At 27.8% G+C, this 14,806-nt stretch overlaps 1 protein-coding gene across 3 annotated transcripts; it reads left to right on the top strand.

Moving 5' to 3' along the window:
- Positions 1-604: 604 nt before the first annotated feature.
- Positions 605-14,729, top strand: LOC122519295 (E3 ubiquitin-protein ligase RBBP6). 3 transcript variants are annotated; one of them, XM_043638672.1, is made up of 17 exons: positions 607-735; positions 834-916; positions 1,684-1,867; positions 1,957-2,191; positions 2,429-2,668; positions 2,736-2,902; positions 2,989-3,348; positions 4,194-4,452; positions 4,545-4,791; positions 5,487-5,796; positions 6,135-6,204; positions 6,277-6,561; positions 6,635-6,955; positions 7,056-7,349; positions 11,107-11,355; positions 11,495-11,722; positions 11,915-14,729. In XM_043638672.1, the coding sequence occupies exons 3-17, from the start codon at positions 1,702-1,704 to the stop codon at positions 14,343-14,345; spliced, it is 5,862 nt and encodes a 1,953-aa protein (XP_043494607.1). In that variant the 5' UTR covers positions 607-735; positions 834-916; positions 1,684-1,701; the 3' UTR covers positions 14,346-14,729. The 3 variants fall into 3 exon arrangements, with proteins under 3 accessions (XP_043494615.1, XP_043494607.1, XP_043494600.1); XM_043638665.1 differs by having other exon boundaries at positions 4,191-4,452; XM_043638680.1 differs by lacking the exon at positions 11,495-11,722 and having other exon boundaries at positions 605-735; positions 4,191-4,452.
- Positions 14,730-14,806: the final 77 nt, after the last annotated feature.

Below are 14,806 nucleotides of genomic sequence, written 5' to 3'. Positions count from 1 at the left end.
AATTAAAACTCATAAAATTTATTCTTTTCTAAGCTTTTTCCATTGTTTTTAAACTACGCAATTGTACTTAAAGAATATATCTTACAAATTGTAAAGTATAAGATACGGTAAAATTTTAATTGGACAGAATTAATGTAACTATGAGTATTTTCCAATAAAAATAAGTAGAACTGGTTCGCTATTGATTGCTTCTATTTCTTATACGAGAATTAAGTATCCAATTTTTATACTAATCACATGGAAGATAAAATTGTGACAACAAAAATGTTGATCATAGTTTTTATATTTTTGTAGTATCTAAAATGATCGTATATTTTATTTTTTATTAATAACTGTAAACAAAAAGTAATTCCTTTCTGATAAAATTTAAAGTAATATTACAGTAGTACCATCTATCATGTACTAGGCGATATTATAAATCTGAATCACTTTTTCTTCCGCCTAAAGCGTCAGCGTCATTTTACAAAAGTAAAGTTTATTCTAATAAAGTTAAGTTTTGTATTACTATAATAGCTGTTAGCTTTTTCTATGCCTATAGGCTACATTTTACTTGAAAGTGCAATTGCCCTCTATCTCCCTCTTCCTCTCTTTTGAAAACTAGGGAATTTTTGTGGTAATATATAACTCATCAAACGGAAGTACTCATCAATGAAGTGAAATGATTATTAAATATTTTATTTCGTTAAAATAATTCTTCTGTACATGCCTGTGTAAAAGCCAGCAGAGAATTTCAACGTAAGAGGAAGTTTTGAGATATATTTATTAATAATATTAGTACCTACGGTTAGACCGATTGTCCTATCTATAAACTGAATATTTTCTACCCTTACCAGGTACGGTCGAATTGTCCACTTCGCGTTTTTGGTGTTCGTATTGTATTGTTGTCTTCGTAATGTGAGGACAAATTTGGTTTAAGGTAATATATTATAGTTCATTATACGTTTATTCTTCGTTTTATCATTTTAATATAGTAATATTTTATATAGAGATATTCGAAATATTATGTATTGTGTTTATTCATCCTTGATCAAAACATCACGATATCCTAATTTACGTATTTATGTCGTTGATTGTAATCTTTTATAAATTTTTATAAATTCCGAATCTTAATTACAATTTCAACTAATTAACAAATATATACTATTGCCTATGTATATTTTGTTTTAAAATTTGTTGTACACATGAGGTGATTATATTATTAATTATCTAACCTACATAAAAATTAAAACTCATTATTATATGTTAGTATCTGATATGATAGACAATTCGAAAATTTTTTCTATCAATTTAATACTTCTTTAAGAAAATTATAAAATTCTATAGTACTCTATGTCTATATGCGTTGTATGTTATATGCATTCTATTTAAAAGGCTTTACTTTTATTCGAATAATGTATAAATTGATTGATCAAAAGTTTTATCTTATGTTTTTTTTTCCAATTGTAACAATTTTATTTAAACATATTATGTTACACATTGTATCCCCATGCAGTTAGAAATATATACAAAGTATACTATCCTTAAGTATGTGAAGTCCAAAATATATATATACAATATATGTTTTGTATACATTTTTATTTAGAAAAACGAAAAATTAATATCTTTTTTTATAGAAATACTTATAAAAATACTAAAAATATATTATTTATATTTTAATTCTTTGTTTTAATTTAATGTCCATAGGATAAATATAAATCCGAGATGTCAGTCCATTATAAGTTTAAGTCTACATTGGACTATGATACAGTTTCTTTTGATGGACTTCATATTTCTGTGGCAGATCTTAAGAAAGCTATTTTTCATCAGAAACGTATTGGAAAAAATACTGATTTTGATCTACAAATAACAAATGCTCAAACAAAAGAAGGCAATTCTTTTTAATATTTTTTTTATTTTGTTATATATACTATTAAATTGCAAAGATTAGCATAATTATAGAAGAATTTCGTTTTTTAGATTACACTGATGATAATGCATTAATAGCAAAGAACACTAGCCTTATTGTTGCTAGAGTTCCATTAACAATTCAGCAAAAAAGATCTTGGGATCGAAATGAAACACCCCCATTCAGTAATTTAAAAGATGAGGCCAATTTGGGACGTACCGTAGATCTTACTAGGCTTGATGGATCGGAGGAAGATAAAATTCGAGCTATGATGACTCAATCGACTCAAGATTATGATCCATCAAAGTATGTATATGAAATTTTTAATAAAATTATATAAATATAATATCATCTCTTTCTATATTTTGATATTTTTATTTAGTATAGTCAGTATAAGTGTTTTATAAATTTTTAACATACAAAAACTATTAAGAGTATTTGTAGAAATCAATTTATCAAATATAAGCAATATTATTAAATTATACTTATTTTAATATTATTGATATTTATATATATAACAAAGATTTATATTTATTTTATTAGCTATATGAAAATACGTGGTGCAAATCAAACAGGAGATGTACCTACAAATTATCGTTGTTATAAATGTCATCAACCTGGACATTGGATAAAAAACTGTCCTCTTGGCACGAACCAAGAGCCTATTGAAATTAAAAAGAGTACAGGAATTCCTAGGAGTTTTATGGTACCAGTTGAAGGCCCGTTAGTACCAGGTGCAATGATGACACCTACAGGACAATACGCTGTTCCTGCTATTGATCAGTAAGTTTCTAATTAAAAAATAGGTTCATTATAGCATTGTAAATAATGATAATTGTAATTGTTTTAGTCAAGCATATAAAGAAGGTAAAAAAGAAAAACCACCATTTTCTCAAGATCCTGAGCCTATCGTAGAAAAGTTGGAAATACCAGAAGATCTACTATGTAACATTTGTAAGGATTTATTAACCGATGCAGTAATGATACCATGCTGTGGAAATTCTTTTTGTGATGAATGTAAATTTACTTTTATTTATAAATATAAAATAGAATTTGAAATAGTATATATATTATTGTGTGATAATAATTCTTTTATGTAACAGGTATTCGAACATTTTTATTAGAATCTGAAGAACATGAATGCCCAGATTGTAATGAAAAAGATGTTTCACCAGAAACGCTCATACCAAATCGATTTTTACGTAATGCAGTAATGAATTTTAAAAATGAAACTGGATATGCTAAAAGGCAGACATATAGACCTGTTCCAATTAATCAACCGGCAATGCAACCAGAACAACCAAAAGTTGAAATACAATCTACTGTACAAGTCACTGGCCAACCTAAATGTGCTCAAACATCTGGTGCTGGTAATACGTTGGTAGAATATGTTGAACCATCTGCTAATTTTGAATCTTTACCACAACAATTTCCATCCACTAGCGCACAACCGCAAACAACAAGTAAGTATTTCTCTTTTTTTTCTTTATGTTTTTATGTTCCGTTTATATCGATTATCTAATAGGCTATAATTTTTATTGCATGATTTAATTGACTAATAAAAATAAATTAAAAGCTTTCAAATGTATTTACATAATTATTTACTACACTGTTAATAGAATTCATTACAAATCGTAGATAATGAAGTTAATAAAACTACTAATTTTTATACTTTTTCCTATAATAAAAATGGAAAAAAATATAAATATACAATAACATATTAATGGAACTTATATTTAAAAGTTAAACTTTTATGGATATATATTTCATTTGTTTACTTAACCTTCATTAAAATCATATATAAGGAATTTCGCTTGAAAAAATGCCTTAATGATATATTATTAACGCTAGAAATAGCAACAAGAAAAAGGGGGAAGGGGAAAGGAAATTGTTTTTAAGATTTTATTATCCTTTAATTTTAATTCTTACGCAAAAGTAATGCAGCCGCCATTATTGATGTGCGTGATGAGTCTTCTTTAAATATCATATATTTTCGTATGTTGCCATCAAAAAATCGTGCGTATTTAATGTTATATCAGTGATTCTTTTATAGACTCTAAATGTAATACAGCATAATCGTGCGACTCAAAGTTTATTTTACCAGCTGATATTTTATTGTACCTAACCTCAATCATCAGTTAAATATAAAGTTCATAAACTTTGTATTATAATCAGAATAGATATTGTTTAAAGTTTTAATAATATTATTTAATATAATGTAATTACAATGTTATATAAATTTTGATTGTTTTTATTTTATATATATCTCATCAACTTTATTTTTTATTATTTCCTTTTATTATAGCAGTACCTGAATCAAATTCTGAATCAGATTTACAAAGTGATTCGGTAACAAAATTAACAACCGACGAAGAAGCAGAGGTCCCACCGCCACCAGGAACAGAACCATTATTACCTATCCCTGCTATTGGTAGTTCACCAGAAAGAGATCGTGAACGAAGTGATCCCCCTAATCGTGATAAAAAAGATCGTGACAATGACTATAGTGGAGAAAGACAATCAAGAGAAAGACGAAGAAGTTTTAGTAGAGATGGTCATCGTGAAAGGTTTGTGAAAAAGATATAAGTAATATTATAGAAAAGTATTACAGCATAGTATAACATTTTTTCTTAAGAGTGGATTATATTGGAAATTACAGGAGTGGAGAACGTGGCCGCAGAATGGAAAATTTACGGACAGTAAGCCGTAGGAGATCTTTATCACCTAGACACTCTCAACACAGTGAATATTCATCTCAGGGAACGACATTACCGCCACATGTAATGAATCAACCTCCTTCTAAAACTTATCAGGGAATGCCACCAGATGATGGACATTACTCATCTACTATGCATTATGATAGTGGAATGCGAAGGTCAACAGAAGATCGACCTGGAACTCCAACTGTATGTTTCTTCTTCTTCTTCTTCATTCTTTAGTTTAGGCAAATTGCCTGTTTCGTAACGACGTTTTTTTCTGCCTATTGCACTGTTAAATTGTCGCACCATGTATGTTTAATATATATAAATATTTTATTATTATTATGCCACATATTATGCAGGGACTTCTACCGAAATATAAGAAATCAGTATATTATATTGGTATTTTTTGATTAAATCTTCGTACTCGTATAGAAATCGAAATACAAAAACATCAGTATTTTTATCAATATATTAGCTAGTAATATTTCTCAATTATTTTTATCTTTTATTAAAATTTTCCAAATATTCTTGAACATAGTTAGAACCGTTATTATTTTTTTACTGGTATTATATTAGAAAATAAACTAAAACCAATATAATATTAAAATTATGTTAATATTAAAATTAAAGTAATTATCAGTATTTTTCTGATAAAATGTATAATATAATATAGTTGTTTCAATATACAATTTTGGATATGCACAAAGCTTATATTTTTACAATGCGCCAATCTCTAATTTACTTCGTACTATAATCTGGAAGGAAAGGAGTCGAATGTTTTATAACAGTTATTAGTATTGCTTACATGCGTTATTTTTAAAATTCATTCAATTATACCAGTTTTAAGTTCTTGGTATTATATATAGAATTATATTTATACGGAATGTTTACAATTATAGGTTGATGAACCCCACTTACACGTTCCTGCCTCTGGAAATCAACCACCTCTACTACCGTTCCCACCAGGGGAAGATCGCATTCCACAACCAAATTATAATCAGCCTCCACCTAATACACAACCGCATAATCCTCCACTTCTACCAGATCCATATATGACACATCGTATACCAATGTATCCTCACCAACAAGGCTCTCATTATGGTCCACCAAGGTATGAAAGACCCCCTTATCAGCAACCAGGATACAGACCATCTCAACCACCACGTAATTTTAACGGACCACCAAGACCTCTTCGTGGATTACATCATAGTAAGTGATATTATATCTCATATATATAAATATTATTTTGTAATACATATTTAATACAATATACACATATGTATGTACAGTATATATGCATAAACATATTTATGTTATTAAAAAAAAGAACCACAAAAAAATGTTTTTTTGCATACAAGAAACGTGTTTTAAATAATTGCATCCCTGCCTCGATTATCCGTTGAGGCTCGATTTTCTTGCATCATTTATTCACCGATCACGTTGGTTAATCATTGTCCTACTGTATATACTTATTCTTCATGCTGTTACATTTGATTAAACGTTATATACTTTTTATTCCAATGGTCACTTTATGAATTTCGATTTAGTTGGATATAGGGGAATACAACCACCACCACCAGGATTGGGGAGAAATGTACATAATGGAAATCCACCTGGGTAAGTTAAAATTCACTCAATCTTTATGTTTTAGATCTATAATCTATTATAATCTTTTTTATTATTAATTAGTATTATTGACGATCCATTGGAGGCATTTGAGAGAATGCTTAGAGAAAAAGATGAAAGAGATAGAAGGCTTGGGAAGCATAGGAGAAGAAGTAGAACACGATCAAGATCTCGTAGTTACACCAGATCTAGATCACGTTCTTTTAGTCGAAGATCGCCATTTGCGAGTCGTATAAGCCGATCTCGAAGTCCTGCTAAAAGAAGACCATCAAGATCTCCATTACCATTAAGAGCACGTAGTCGTACGCCAAAACGTAGATCGAGAAGTGGTAGTTTCTCTATTAGCAGGTAATTAATGTGACATTGTTATTAGAATTAACATATTTTTTATAATACAAATACTTATGTAATTTATTTATAGATCAAGATCATATTCACGAAGTCAATCTCCTAGATTGTCTATTCCCCGAGATAGAGATAGAGATAGAGATAGAGATAGAGATAGAGATAGAGAGCGGGATAGAGAGCGTGATCGTGATCGTGATCGAGATCGAGATCGAGATCGTGATCGCGATCGCGATCGTGATAGAGATAGGGATAGAGAAAGAGAGAGAGAAAGAGATCGTGAAAGAGATCGTGAACGTGATAGAGAACGTGACAGAGAACGAGATAGAGATCGTGATAGAGATCGAGATCGAGAAATACTACCTAGATATAGATCGCCATTAAGATCACCTCCAAGGTACGTTCTTATTTATCTTATATTTAAAAAAATGTTTTTAAATTATTTGTTACTATATTATTATGTCATTGTAATAACAAATCTATTGTTTTAATTACAGATTTCAAAGAGATCGAGATCGTGAAAGAGAACGTCCTCGATCACGAGAACCCCGGGATGGATACAATAGTTATTATAATGAATCTCCAGCGCATGAATATCAGTTCAGAGATCGAGAGCGTGACTTACCACCTAGAGACAGACCAGTATCTAGATATCCAATAAGAAATCAACCATCTCAGCATAACATACCGCCGTTGTTGCCTCATCTAGTTACTGGAGGTCACCCACCACCACTTATGTCATTGGGACCTCCACCTTCGGACAGGAAAGACTATTATGAATCCTACAACAGGTATTTTCGCCTCAATAGTATTTTAATACATGTAAATGTTAAGCAAATCGTCTATCAACATATTTATGCTGTTGTTCTAATCGTACAATGGTTTTGAGTACATTACTAATAGAGCACAAGCAGTTTTAGTAATTTTACGATCACATTTTTTACAATTTGTGTATGCAATAGCTTTCTAAACATTTTTATTATTCAAATAATAATAATAAAAATGTTGAAATATATATTTATATATATATATACGTGTGTGTGCACTTTGCACATAATAAATATGGGTTCAGAACATAAGTTTGGTAGATTCAATATATATGTTATTTCAATAATCGTTCATTTATGTCAACGTATCAATATTTTTATATATTAATATGACAGTCTGATAAGTATCATATATATATATATAAATTTACTTATTTATAATAGTTAGTAACATACATTTTATTTGATAACTTTATTTTGAATTAATCCAAACTTGTGTAATTATTCTAAATACGTATATTAATTTGTATTACCATTATGCGTTATGCAATAATGGTACGTAGCAAATCATTTGTTGTGAAAAAAGTGTTGATAAATTAATACAAGTCGTTATACGTATAATTGTAAATATTTTTATTATTATCAAAAATAAGAAAAATAGAGTGAAGTTCCATCTTTAAGGATAATAAGAATTAATATTTCACTTAGTAGATATTATTTTATACTTTATAATCTATTGCTATTTAATATTATTAGGTGAATTGCCAATTCATGTGTGTGTACATACATGTACTGCCAACATTCTTCAAGCATTTTACACTATATATTTATCCTGCTATATCTATAAATTTTGTATAAAGTAGGATCTGTATACAGGGGTATAGTTAATATAGTAGTATTTTTTCAAAACTGAAATTTGATCATATAATAGTATATACAAACTTTAATATCTACAACAAAAGTTAAAAATATTTATAAGATAGAACATGTTACACTTGTATATATATTGAGATGTATTTATTATTTAAGAAGAATTCTTTCTTTAAATATTAATTTCAAATATATGGTACAGTAAATATAGTACAAAATATTTAATAGAGAGCTTATTTAGAAAATTTCAATGAATATAAGTTCATTACATATATACTATTGTAAAAATTATATGCATTTTAATTTTTGAAAAACTATTTTTTAAAAAGTAACAATGCAGTTAAGTTCCAAAGAATTTACTAGATCTGTGATTATGTTCTAAACTATGATAATATGCCTAAGAAAGTTACTAAAATTCAATTTTTACAAAGTTGAGACATTTTATAAATTATAAGGTATTTACAAAAAAATCTTTGTTTGAATTGTGAAAGTGTCAGAGTAAGTAAAAATGTTATATTTTTCAAGGAATGTTATTAGATTCATGAATGATAAAATGTGTGTACGCGCGTGTATGCATAATGCACATATATATTCTGTTGTATCATTTTGTTGTATTTTTTGTTGTAAGGCACAATGTATACTATATCGTATTTTTATTAAAACACGATAAAAATTTTTTAAAATGTTACGTACGAAATAGATCCTATATTCTAAACATTTTTAGATTTATAAGAATGATTTTATTTAAACACTGGAAGATAGTCTATATCTTTTTATATCTTATGAAAAGTATATTGTCAGCTTTTTATTTGGTAATATATTGACTTCTTTGATATGCTATATGTCTTTTTAAAAAACTGTATCTAAAGAACATATATGCATTATTAATAATCATTAACCAATAAGGTTTTATATTATGAGTTGAATTAGAACTAAAATTTAGGATCATGACACTGAGATTGTTAGTGCCACCATTTTTTTACTGTTGCTATTTTATACATTTATTAATTATTTAATTTTATATTATTATATGTTTCTCTTTATAAAATTTTATGTATAGGAATAATTAGTAAACTTTTAAACTTAAATATTTAATTATATTTAAGAAATTAATATAATCTATTTTATATTAACTTTGTTAATTGAAGAATATATAATTGGGTAACATTAATAATACTATATATACCTGATATATTTAGTAGGAGTTTATGAAATATAATGGCCTTTTCGATTATATTCTACAAAAAATTTAAAAGATTTTGAAAAAAATTACTTAAGTATATATTTTGTATAAAAATTTTACATTGCCTCTATATTCTAAATATATTTAATATATTTAATTTTTTATTATATATAAACATTTCGACTTTTTAGAGATTTATAAGAAATATGAAATAAGTAAATATCTAATTTTATTTTTTTTTGTATAAATTTACAATAACTAGTGTTATATGACTTTGAATTTGAATTATATCTATGTTATTATCTATAGTGTGCATATATATATATATATCTAAAGATCATATTTAGTTTATATACTAGTTAAGATACTATATTAAATTATTCTGTATAATTTTACTTTGACATAGATTTCTAGGAAAATTGAATAATGTTAAAATTGAGTATTATGTACAACAAACAACAGTTTGTTACGTTTCTTTTTCATAGCTAATTTTTGTGTAATTTTATTGAACATATATATGTTCTATTTTATTATATTAAATTTATAAAATATTATTTTATATTGTATAACACAAACTATTATTTTCCATGAAGCTACACATGTCACCATTAATTTAATCATTGTCATTTCATTGCATGTATATAACGTGTTATTATATATATATATTAATATTGTTATATAAAATAAGAATATATAAAATCAAAAGTGAAAGAAGAAGAAAGAAGTAAGGAAAAATTTTATCAACATGGACCATCTTGGAGATTGCGGAAGCTACCCAGCTGATTGACACGTCTACATGGTTTCTGAATCAGGTGAATTCAGGGCCAAATCAACATTTGTAACAAAATAAAAGAAACATCTGTATTTTTGTTAAATTGCAGTGCTTGAAGCAAGAGGTATTATTGAGTATGTTAAAAATGTTTATGAAACATAAATTACCACCATGATAAAATTTACAATCTGGCTGACTTTTATATAACTTTTTAATAAGTCTATATTTAATTATATTTTGGTGAGTAAATTTATTTTACAGAGAAATACTAGCGAATACTGCATATCTAATATAATACCTATGTATTTCCCTTGCTGCACTTAACATGTACAAAAAGTTATAAATGTTGGTTTAATCATTTCATGTATTTTTATGATAATTTATTCTATTATTTATAAAGTTTGAGTAACATTATTCTGAGTTGTTATACTTTGTAGAATATTTTGGCTTTGAACAAAAATTTTTCAAATGTGGATGAAATGATTTTGTGAAATCTTATTTTAAATATTTAATTTATTGTCAGTTACAACACAACACATTTCATCCGTTATCTAAAGTTTTGTATTATTAAAAGTTTAATAAAGTACTTAGCAAATGGAGAAGAATATGGAAAATAATGATAATTAAAAAGAAATAACTTACATATATTATCCTTATTGCATTTACTGTTAAAATTAAGTTTATGATTTTGATAACTCTTTGGATGAGATAAAGAGATATTTATACTTAACAGGACAGAAAATGCATTGTGATTATTTTTAACCAGGTTAACATAATTCACTTCTAAATTTATATATGACTTCTAAAGCAAAAGGTATTGGTGAATGTGCGAAAATATTAAGGGTATATAAAATTTGTATACTAATTTTTTTACTTTGACATATCAAAACTATTATCGTATTTCTTTTTATTATGTAATAGATGCATGATCAGTTTTCTCTACTTTTTGTCAACAGATATTCTGGACCTTCTCAACGTTTTGGTAGTCCACTTCGAGATTCATCTCATAAACGATTTGACGATGTTGCACCTCCAGGAACCGAAGGTTATTATGATCTTTCTCCTCCAGGTGTTGAACATTTGGATAGACCTTTACGAGAAGATCGCGAAAGGACACGTATATTAAGAGATCAAGAGGATCGTGAACATTCATTAAAGGATCATGATACTGAGGATCGTGATAGATTGGCATTTAGAGATGATAGGTAAAATGCTTCAAATAGAAATATATTTAACATTTAATACAAAAGGAAAGGTTTAATAGTATCTAGTTTATTTATATATTTATATATATATTTATATATATATATATATCTATATATATATATATATATCTTTATACAGAGTTCGTGAACGCGATGATCGTGCAAGAGAAGATAGAGATAGAAGAATTGTAAATAGAGAACGAGAAGATCGTGATAGACCAGCATTACCAAGAGACCATGATGACAGAATACGAGAAAAAGATGATCGAGATAGACGTGAAAAAGAAAAAGATCGCGATGATAGACATCCTCGTGATCGACGCGACGAAGATAGACACGTAGAAAAAAAAGATTATGATAAAGATCGGTATGTTTCTCGCGAACCTATTTACAATTTTTAAGGATTCATTTGAAAAATTTACTAGAAAATTATATTACAATTAATAATTATTATTTTAAATAAAATTTGTATATATAACACGCATAAACATCATAATGCACACAGTTACATGATTATACAATATAATTATATATATATATGTATATATATATATTACAGTTACAGAGATGAAAGAGATCGTCACAGAGTGGAAGACAAAAATCGTATTCGAGATAAAGATAGACGTGATCGAGATTATGATCCTGAAAAAGATCGGGATCGTCATGATAGATATGAAAGGCGTTCCATAGAAAGAAAGAAGAATAGGAAGAGTCCAACTCCATATTTGCAAAAGTGCAAAAGCGAAGCAAAGGATACATCGCCGGAACGATTGAGAAAGAAAGAAAAGGAGCATGAAGAAAAAATAGAAGATAAGAAAAAAGAGAAAAAGATAAAAGAAAAGAAAAAAAAGAAAGATAGTGATGAGAAAGAGAAGAAGAAGAAAAAGAAGAAAGAAAAGAAATCAGGACAAAAGGAGGTAATGAAAGAGGAGCCAATTAAAATGACGGAAAATGAGGATACTACATTTATAGAAAGTAAAACAGAAGTTACTTCACCTGTTAAAATTGAAACTGTAAAACCAAATAACGAAGAGGATAATATAGATAATAGAATTGAGTGTATACCTAATGAATCAATGGTTTCTTCAAAAGAAGAATTTGAAGATAAATCTTTAGCTATGAATCCGGAACCACCTGAATATAATGAGCCTAGTCCAGAAAGATTGGAACACACAGAATTTGGTACAAATCCACCCAATCCTAATTTTAAACCCATACCGGAGTTAAAATCAGATATAAAACCAATAGATAATCTTTATAGTGGTTTGGATGACACAGAAATAAATACAGTAATTACAGAAACATATACTTTATTATCAGAAAATGAAGTAGAGGATAAAGAAACTATATGTGAAGAAAAATCGCCAAAGAAAGATGAATTTTTAGCCCCTGTACCAGAGCTTTCAAAGTGGGAAAGAGATGATACAATAGAAAAATCTGACGATGTATGTGAATCTCCTACGGACAAAATGCAAATAGATGAACCAAAATCAATAAAAGTAGTTACTTCAGAAGTTTTAAAAAGAGCTGAAAATGCCATATTTCAAAAAGCTATTAATGCGATAAGACCAATAGAAATAAAAAAGATTAGCGAGAGTAGAAAGATATTATATCAAAATCCAGAGCCAAAAGTACTTGAAGCAGAACCAACTAGAGAACAGCGAAAAAGTGTTAATGTAACTATTAACGTTGGTAGAAATGAAAGAAATGTAGAAATTACAGAACCTTTGAAAAAAGCGAAGATAGACAGAACAAAATTTAAACCAGTTCCAGAGACTTATTCTCCAACACGTTTATCTGCTAAGGAGAGACTTGGAGACAAAGTCGAAGATAATAAAGAGAGAAAAATTAGTCCTATTAAAGGCTTTTTAGATAGACGAGAAACGAAAAATGAAAATGAGTCTAGAAGTCGATCTCCAAAAAGTACAAGAGATAAGAGAATATCTCCACTTATGGAGAGAAGAGTTGATTCTTCGTTAGGTATACCAAGTACTGATCGTAAAGTATTTCTTGAAGAAAGAAAACGAGATAAAGAAAGAGGTGAACGTTCAAGAGATAGAAATGATTTCAGACATGAGAGGCATGAATTAAGAGATACGAGGATGGATTCAAGGCAAGATTTTCGATCGAACAGAAGTGAAACAAAAGGAGAACGATCGGATAAAGATAGAGAGAAAGATCGAGAACGAGAAAGAAGAGGTAGAACACCTCCATCTGTATTTAAAAGAAACGAAGTACCTAAAGTAGGTCTTGGTAAACCTAAAGATGATGAAGAAGATAGAAGAAGAGATAAAAAAGTAAGAGAAGATAAAAAGAGAAAGAAGGAACATCGTAGTCGTAGTAAATCGAAAGAACATAAGAAACGTAAAGAAAAGAAACATAAGAAAGATAAAGAAAAAAGTCAAGAAAAGAAACAAAAACACAGAGAAAATGTAATTTTGAAAGAAAAAAGTGAAACAAGTGAAAATAAAATTAATTATGAGAATCCAGAACCTCCTCTTATAGAATCATTAAAGAAACAAAGAAAGAATCCTAGACTTGTCTCTGATCGTAAACGTAGCATACTAGATGAATCTAGTTTTGAACCTGATTACTCTGCATCTGATTCTGAATCTGAGCCTGAAGATGGTAAAATTATAAATTTACCTACTAAAAAATTGAAACTTGAAGAATCAGAATTAGAAAAAGATATAGATATAAAATCCTTGAAAAAAAGATCTAAATCTACTAGTAGTGAAGATACATCGAGTAGTTCTGAAAGCACGAGTTCTGATTCTGATAGTTCTGATGAATCACATAAAAAGAAGAAAAAGAAACATAAGAAACATAAAAAAAAGAAATCAACTAAAAAAGACAGTAGCTCAGAATCTGATAGTTATTCTGATTCATCTGAAACAAGTAGTGATGAGGAAAAACATAGGAAAAAATCGAAAAAATCAAAAAGCAGAAGTAAACAATCTAAGAAGAAGAAAAAATCGAAACATAAATGACATCATTAGTTAATTTGGCAATTACTAATGAGATATTAGTAAACTTTTTTTTCGTTGATAAATATCTTTTAAAATTAAAACATGCATTGACGATTGCGTAAATTATTGACGAAAGTGACAAAAGTGCATTGTTCTCTGCATATCCATGAACTTTAATAGATAACTGCTTTTTGCTTTATGCATATAATATTAATACGAAGTTCAAAAGTTATTTGGGCTTTAACGTTAATATTATCTACACAAATTATCAATGAATTATTTATTAACGAACAAATTTTATGATCATAACGAATTTATGAACATATACAGAATAAATAGAATGTTATATTTACAAAGGAAGTATTTCCTTCTATTTGGTAATATTATATGGCCTTTAAGTAATTATATTCTGATTTCTCAATATTAAAACCCTATATCATTTATAAGACGAGATGTACATTATAGCTGTCAGTAGCTTATAG

The sequence above is a fragment of the Polistes fuscatus genome, unplaced genomic scaffold (genome assembly GCF_010416935.1).
Source record: "Polistes fuscatus isolate 324 unplaced genomic scaffold, CU_Pfus_HIC Scaffold1, whole genome shotgun sequence".
NCBI classification, from domain to species: Eukaryota; Metazoa; Arthropoda; class Insecta; order Hymenoptera; family Vespidae; genus Polistes; species Polistes fuscatus.
Note: the sequence above shows the minus strand (reverse complement) of the source record. Positions and strands in the feature narration are given on the sequence as shown.

Coding starts and splice junctions, on each gene's coding strand:
- LOC122519295 (XM_043638665.1), top strand. CDS start 1,702: ATGTCAGTCCATTATAAGTTTAAGTCTACATTGGACTATGATACAGTT. Junction 1,868..1,956: donor AAATGCTCAAACAAAAGAAG/GCAATTCTTTTT, acceptor TTCGTTTTTTAG/ATTACACTGATGATAATGCA. Junction 11,723..11,914: donor AAAGATTATGATAAAGATCG/GTATGTTTCTCG, acceptor TATATATTACAG/TTACAGAGATGAAAGAGATC.